Source organism: Rhagoletis zephyria, unplaced genomic scaffold (genome assembly GCF_001687245.7).
Source record: "Rhagoletis zephyria isolate East Lansing unplaced genomic scaffold, Rhagoletis_zephyria_1.1 Rzeph_scaffold_13787, whole genome shotgun sequence".
Lineage (NCBI taxonomy): Eukaryota > Metazoa > Arthropoda > Insecta > Diptera > Tephritidae > Rhagoletis > Rhagoletis zephyria.
In genome coordinates this window covers 3583-11531 of record NW_016170858.1, presented here as the reverse complement: position 1 = coordinate 11531, position 7949 = coordinate 3583, and the positions used below count along the sequence as shown (strand labels likewise).

General features: G+C 35.8%; 1 protein-coding gene across 1 annotated transcript; it reads right to left on the bottom strand.

Moving 5' to 3' along the window:
* Positions 1-1673: 1673 nt before the first annotated feature.
* Positions 1674-7736, bottom strand: trn (tartan). Its single transcript, XM_017634599.1, has 2 exons — positions 7415-7736; positions 1674-4310 (listed from the first exon to the last, which is right to left on the bottom strand). The coding sequence occupies exon 2, from the start codon at positions 4143-4145 to the stop codon at positions 1869-1871; it is 2277 nt and encodes a 758-aa protein (XP_017490088.1). The 5' UTR covers positions 4146-4310; positions 7415-7736; the 3' UTR covers positions 1674-1868.
* Positions 7737-7949: the final 213 nt, after the last annotated feature.

Here is a 7949-nt window from a genome sequence, read left to right as displayed (position 1 = left end):
ATATTTTATTTGCGTCGAAAATCAAATCTTTCGCCGCTAGTTGGAGACTGTGAGACTCTAGCCACTCTTGTTTCCTAACTGTGACTTGGTTTAGTCTCCTTTGAGCTTAGTCAGTGTTTCACGTCGTCTGAGGGACACATTCTGATGTTCAATTCGGGTGCGGGTTTATTAGGTATTATGCTATCAGTGGAATCATGTGTCAATTCTCGATTTACAATTAGCTTCTCAATATACTTTTTAATGATTATAATTTATAAAGCACCGCGCTATTAATTATTAGATGATTCTGCAAGTTAATTTTGCGTTTGTGCATCAGCGCAACGTTCTAAAATGTGCGGTGCCGTGTTGATAACCAGCCAGCGAAATCTGCATAACATGCGAATAAATTCCCAGTTTAGACAAGTGAAAGTTCAGCCTGCTATGTACAATAAGAATTCTTGTGAAAATCTTTAAGTTACGATTGGAAAAACTTCTGTAAGCGTCTTAAGTTACATATATACAAGTTCCCATAGTGCTTTGGATTGTTCTAGACTTGGTGGATAGTCCCAGTAGTGATTTCCGCTGTCGATGCTACTTCCTTTGCATATTTATAGGCAATCTCATTTCCTTCCATACCTATATGCTCTGTAACCCAGAGAACCTGAACTTGGTTCATCAGACAAAGAATGTTCAGCTTATTAAGGCACCCCATCGCCGCTTTTGATGTTTTCTAAAGAGATTTGAGGGTCTTAATAGTCGTTGGCTGTCCGTCTATAACTTAAAACTTTCTTTCTAAAAAATAGTTACATACATTAAATTTCAAAATATTTTTTTTTTATATTTTAACTAAAAAAATATGTATTGAAATAAACCTTTCCTTTATTGGGGATGTAGCCGCCTAAGCGTTTTTGGCCGAGTCCAACTAAAAAAACTACTTTTTACATTATCTATATTTGGTTTTTGTAGAATCCAGGTCCTTGAATTTTCTAAGCCTTATCCCCCCAACATTGATTACTGAAAAACCTATTTCTTTATTTTTTAATTCGAAAAAGTTTATCCTTTATTGATTTTGTTATTTTTTTAGAGTTTTCTGTTTTCTTTAATTTAAATATTCTTCTAACTATTAAAATTATCGTTTAAATTCTTCTTAAAACTAAATAAACTAACTAAACAACTTTTAAATAAAATAATTTACAAACTGCTAAACGCTAAATAAGTACAAGTTTTTGCTTATCAATACAATTACCATTACTACAATTCAGTGCTTTTGTCAAAATAATAAAAAATTCAAAATAAAATGATGCTTATTAACTACAGCTAAACGTTAGACTACTTTTATGCCTTATACATATATTTACAAATAATTTTTGTCCTCCGATTTGCTTTTTTATTAACTTTCAGCGAAAATGCAAATTTTTAAAGCAAATTGTATTTTACTTTTTATGAAATAATTTTCAGTTATGTACATATTTCGCAAAGTAATTTCATTTCTGTATTTATGCCTTAACCCCGCAGGCAATTCGCTGCCCACCGTTGCATAATAAATTCAAAAACATATTTTTAGGTGCACAAACTTAGCCTATTGTCTTTGCTGCTGCTACTCGTAATTATGTAATAGTTACTTAAGTAATATAATTCGTTGGTTTTCTATTTATGTACTTAGGGGCATCGGTAGTAATACTTGAAGTGCTATCTCTTCTTCTCTCCTAAACACTACTCCTGCGTAGCTTATATGCTCTTCCCACTCTGCAACACATTTGCTTACGCTACGACACTCGGTCACATCACAGTTGGCGCCCCCACTAAGCATACAAGCTCAGCTTCGGATGATGATAGGTGGGGTAGCGCACCGCCAGCGGCAGCTCATTACCCACACTAAACACCTGCGATCAGTGTGGATTACGCATTGTATTATTATTCTGCTGCTGCAGCTGTTGTTGCTTTTGTACATTGCCCGACATGAATGAGCGACGACCCGTAGTCGCCATGCCATTACGCAGGGGCAATGCTGGCGGCAATGGTGGTGGTGTGGGCGTTTTAGCCATGCGTCCCTGTTCCAACGGCATCGAGTAGTGTGTATTGCTGTAGATGTAGTTGGCATCCATTACATCACTAGCCGCATCACAGTCGCTACGTGCTGAAGTGCCATAATGCAACGGTTGTTGTTGTAGCTGCTGCAGTTGCTGTTGTTGTTTTTTCAGTTGCTGCTGCTGTTGCTGTTGTGTGAAGTGGTCTTGGGTGAGGCGCAGCTGATGTTGGCGTGCTTCGCAGGCATTCACCCCAGGCGAATGCATCATTGGCACATCGGCGTACGAGTAGCACGACTCACCTACATCTAGCGTGACGGCAGTGTGCGCGAATTGTGGTTTCGTGTAATGGTTCACGCTCTGTTGCGGCTCAGCAACGCTGCCATTGCAGGGCTTTAAACGCAGCGAGTAGGGCGTGCAATCGTCGATATTAACGCCCGCTTGTAGCGCTTTCTTCTCATTCAGCACTGTGGCGGTGGGTACTTGCAGCTGTTGTAGACTCTTCTGTGCATCCGGGGCATTCAAGTCATTGATGGGCATGGTGCAGAAGCCATAATGACGTGCGGCAGCGGGATGGTGGGGCGTATAGGTGTTCGAGAAGGTCGAATGTATGCCCAGACTGCAGGGATGATGCTGATGGCGCGTAATATAGTCCTCATCGCAGAAGGTCTTCTGATACTCGCGTTCTTTGCGCCCTAAAGCCGAGTTTCCCCACACGCCGCTGCTGATGTACTCGCGTATCTTGCGGCGACAGCGATAGAGTATCAATGCCAGCGCGGTTAAAGTCGCCGCCGAGCCAACGAGCAGCGCGCCAATCAAGGCCTGCTTGCGGGGATCGGTGTGCGTGCAGCCCATGAGTGTTGGGTTTAGATTGCGCAAGGCCTCACCATGCAGGCGGTCGGGAAAAGCGCAGTAGACTTCTGAGATTGCATCATTTGTGCCATTCTTTTCCACCAACAAATTGCGTAGCCACATCACGCGGCAGTCACAGGAGATGGGATTCTCCGACAGATCGAGTGTCACAAGATCGCGCCATGGGAATAGGCCTTCCGCTAGTGAGGTGAGCGCATTAGCTTTCAGTATAACGTGACGCATGTTGGGCAGCCCGCTGAGTGCGCCCTCTTGCACTTCGTGTAACATTTTGTTCGACGACAGATTGAGGTACTCCAAGTTGCCGTTTGTGGAGAATGCACCATTCATGACACGTTTTAGCCGCAGTGCGCCACTGATGTCCAAACGCTTCAGCTGCTTGAGACCGACAAAAGCACCCTCCACAATCACTTCAAAGTCATTTTGTCCCAACGATAACTCTTCTAAACGCACCATGTTGCTGAGACTAAAAGTAGGCACACGTGTCAGCCTATTATCGGAGAGATCCAGCTGCCGCAGCTCTTCCAAGCCCTTGAAGGAATCATGCGAGATATTGCGTAGTCCAGCGCCGCGCAGATCGAGGCGCGTCAGTGCGGGCACATCTCGGAAGGCGGCAGACGGCACTGTCAGCAAAGTGTTCATGCCTAAAAAGAGTTCGGCCAAGCTTGGCATAGCCTGAAAAACTACCGGATCTGGCACCGAGGTCAACGCATTATCGTCCAAGTACAAAATACGCAGCTGTGACAAACCGTCAAACGCTTTGGGATCGACAAAGCCGATGCGGTTCTTTCCCAAATTCAGCTCTTCAATTTTAAGCAGCGGTGTAAAGGTGCCCAAATGCAGCTCGGAAATTAAATTGCCGCGTAAATTCAATACCGTTACCGCCGATAGGCCAATGAAAGTCTTATTGCTGATCGCACCGATCTTATTGTCATTCAAATGCACCTCCTGCAGTTTCCTCTGGTAGGCAAAGGTGCGCTGCGGTATGGTCATCAGGTGATTCGAAGACAAATCGAGGAACGTCAGCTCGGCGTAGAATTGTATTGATGAATCGATGGTCTTGATTTTGTTGTTGCGTATAACCAGACGTTGTATGGACGGATTGAGTGCGATGGGCAGCACATCCAATTGGCCTTCGCCGCACTGTACGACGAGTGTATTGTCATCGCACTGGCAGCCAGGCGGACAGTTAGCTAAACCGCGGGTGGAGGCGATGAGCAGCAAGAAGTAAAGTAATGAAATGAAGAAAATTTTTTCGAAATGCGACATTTTCGGGCGTGTGTGTGTGACTTTTGTTGTTGTTTTTTTTTGTTGATTTACAGTCGATAAGACTGTTGTGGTTTTTCGTTGTCGTTGTGATGCGTTACAATGCGTTGTCGAATAAGTCGTTGAGTTTAGCGTGTGTAATGGGTTGGTTTTATAAGCGTTCCATTGCTGCGAAGGAAAAGAAGAGACGCAGAAAAAAAAAGAATGGGTTAAGTAATGCATTGAAGTGGAGGAAATTAATTCAATGTGAAATGTATGGAAATGTGCGAGATACATAAGTAATGAATGGAAGTAATAAAATAAGAAAATTTAGAGGCAAGAAAAATTGAACGCACGGTTTGGTTATATTTGGAGTGCGCTATGCATTTTTTTAGTGCCTAAATGTCAAAACTAATTAAATATTTAAAATTTTCTGTATGTGCTTTGCTCTAGTTTTGCTTTTATTATGCTGATGGCAACAGAGATAAAGCCAAGTTGTTTTTAAAAACTGGCAATTCAAATTTTGTTTTAAATAAATTATATTAACTTTTTTTCTTGAATATTAAGAAACTAGTTTTTTGTAGTTTTTCAATGTGAAATGTTATAATTTAACTAAACTAAAATTTTTTTTTAATTTCGTAAATTTTTTGAAAGTGTTTAATGTTTATATATTCTTTTAAATATATACATACATATATGCATACGTAGCAATACACTTTCTCAATCTAGTTGCTTCTATTTTAAAAATTATATTCCTACTGAAATTTAAATTAAAAATAACAATTTTTCGCAAAACAATATTTATATTTAGCTTTTAAGAAATTCTAATATAACTTCAACTATATAGGCTGGTAGGTCCTGTAAGTGTCGAAAGTTAAATTTTGAAATAATTTACTAAAAGAAAATTTTGTTTGAATTGTAATTCTTACGTTGTAGAGGAGTTAAATATGTAAACACATACCGATTTCGGGATGAATATCAAAGAAATATATGATCAATTTTCATATCTATCAAAAAGCCACTAACGTGTTTTTCACGCGCATATACTTATGTATGTATGTATGTACATCTACGCTTAACGTGTAAAAAAAAACAAGTATCAAAAATATCCATTTTCAAATAAGAAATTTTAACTTTATCAACAGCTATTTCTTAGCACACATAAAGTTTGTCGCTTACAGGTCCATACAAATTTTCAGCGGAGATACGTATGTATGTATGCGTGTAAAAAACGCGGCCAGCATTTTTTTTTTTTTAAATTGCTTAAATTTTTAAATTTTTTGTATAATACAATTTTCTAAATAAATCAATAATTCTGTTTATTTCAAAATTCGGACTTCTTCCCTACTCTTTCATGTAATTTCTTTCGAATTTTATTTATTTTTTTAATCTAAAATTATTTCAAAGCACTTTTTAAATGTTAATGGTTTTGTTTCTTAAAATTAAATTTTTATTATCTACTTTTCAAGAATTCTAAATATACTTTCTCACATAATTAAAAAATTGTTTATGAGCTTAATTGAACTATGAAAAAAAATTTCCAGATTATTTTCAAATACTACAAACAAATTGTAGAAATCGTAAATTTTTTTATTCGAAAAAATTTTTGCCTATTCTATTTTTTTTTTAATGAAAATTTATATACAAGGAATTTAAAATTTATTTAGATATTTTTCTTAGTTTTAACTTTTGAAGAAATAATAAGATATACGTATGCATATCAAGGGATTATGATACAACTTATATCCTAAATCATAAAACCTATCTGCAATTTTCACAAAAATCAACTTCTGATATAGAAATCCCCCGATTAACTGTGATCGATGATGTTAATGCACACCTTGTATATCGTTTTTTAAAAGAATTTACTATTGGATTGCTAAGCAAGCATTAGCAGCAGTAATGCCAGCCAACTAAGTGCAAATGGGTTCTGTCATCAGGCACTAGTTTTTGTGAAAATTGAAGATAACTTGTACTGAATATAGGCCCTGGTCATGTACATATCATACATATGTATGTACGTGTATGCACATTAGTTTGATTGGTAATAGCAAAAATATGGTCCATTATGCTCTAAAAACAGTCTGTGTAAAAGATGACAATTATTGGTCAATATCTTAGGCTCGCCCAAGTCCATCAAAGTTCACAAACAAAAAATAATAGATACATTAATTAATACATTTTTTTACTAAAATTGCAATTATCTTCGGAAGTATTAGTCATACATAATTTGGTATATGGACCTTTTTTGTAGAGAATCGAAGTAAGCTAAGAAAAAAATTTGTTAGCACTTGAACTTTGATGGACATGGGAAAGCCTAATAAGATATTGACCTAAAATTTTCATCTTTCGCACAGATTATTTTTAGAGCATAATGGACCATATTTTTCCTCTTACCATTCAAAATTATAAAAAAAACGCGGATTTTCGGCCCTCGCTATTGCACATTACAACATAATACATATTCCTTTTCTTAATTTTGAAACATATTTACATAATTAAAATCACAAATTTTGAATGAAAAAATTTAAATTTTTTTTTTGTAAAAAGTTTATAAAATCTATACTATTTGTATTTAACCACCAGTTGAAATTTACTGGACCAATAAATTTTAAACAAAATATTTGTGAAACTCCAAAAAATTTTACACATTTTTTTCTTATTTGGGGCATACTTCTCTTTTCATTTTTCAAAACAATGTGTATATTTTAATGAAACAATTAGTTAATTTATTTTTAGTCTAAAACTTGCTGATAATCGTATACATCATTATTAACTCAGCATTTTTTTTAACGAAACGGAAAAAATTTTTTGGCGCCATACTTATACGTACAAAATTAGCGCTGAAAGTCAAATTAATGAAGTTTACTTTTAATTTTAAAATGTCGAGTTAAAAAAAAAGAATTAGAACCGAATTAAAAACTCCAAAAGGTAACTCCATTAAGTGTTGAAATCTTTTTTTAAATTAAAAATGTTTTCAAAATTCGGAAAAAAAAAAATTTATTAATATTTTTGAGCAAAAATTTGGTTTAAAAAATATTTTATGTGGAACATTTTAATGCTTTGCCTATAGGTAGAAGCAGAGCCTTTTGGCGCAAATATCTAGTTACTTTGCAAATTTTTATAATTACTAAAATACGCCAATTTTAGTAGATAGTTTGAAATAATTTTTCAAATAGTATTTTCTTTTACTTTTCACAGAAATTACTTATTATGAAAGTTTTACATTTGGCTATAATTAATCCCACATTTCCTTAAAAATGAAATAGGAATTTTAAATAAGCGCCACCAACCTTTTCCAACTGTTTAGCAGTATCACCACGTGCACATTAAATATCAATAAGCATGCAATTCGTCGATTACGGCAAACTTTTCCCACGGCAGCAGGCAAGCGAAATTCAATCGTTGGTCACTAATTACAATACAATTCGATTGTTTAATAACTTTTTGATTATCAATTTTTAATGGCTTTCGGCATAAAACGTCTAATAACGCATTTCCGTTGACAGCTCGTACAGTTAGTTGCTTGTATTTAGTACTTCACACGCACATACATATATTTGTTTGTTGTTGCTCAGTTTTCATATAAAATCACAAAATTCATTTAATTTTTCATAAAACAGCTTTATGATTTTCATAAAATAAACACTGCTTTATTTCTGTTTCTTCCTTTTTTTAGTTTTCTTTTATTTTATTTTATTTTTTCAAAATCTCCAGCTGCATCACCGTGAGCGATAATCCAAGTGTTCGCTTTAATCACGGCTTTTGCGCCACCAATTTTTTTTTTCAAAAAATCCACACTGTCTTCATTTACATTTGGCACTTTGG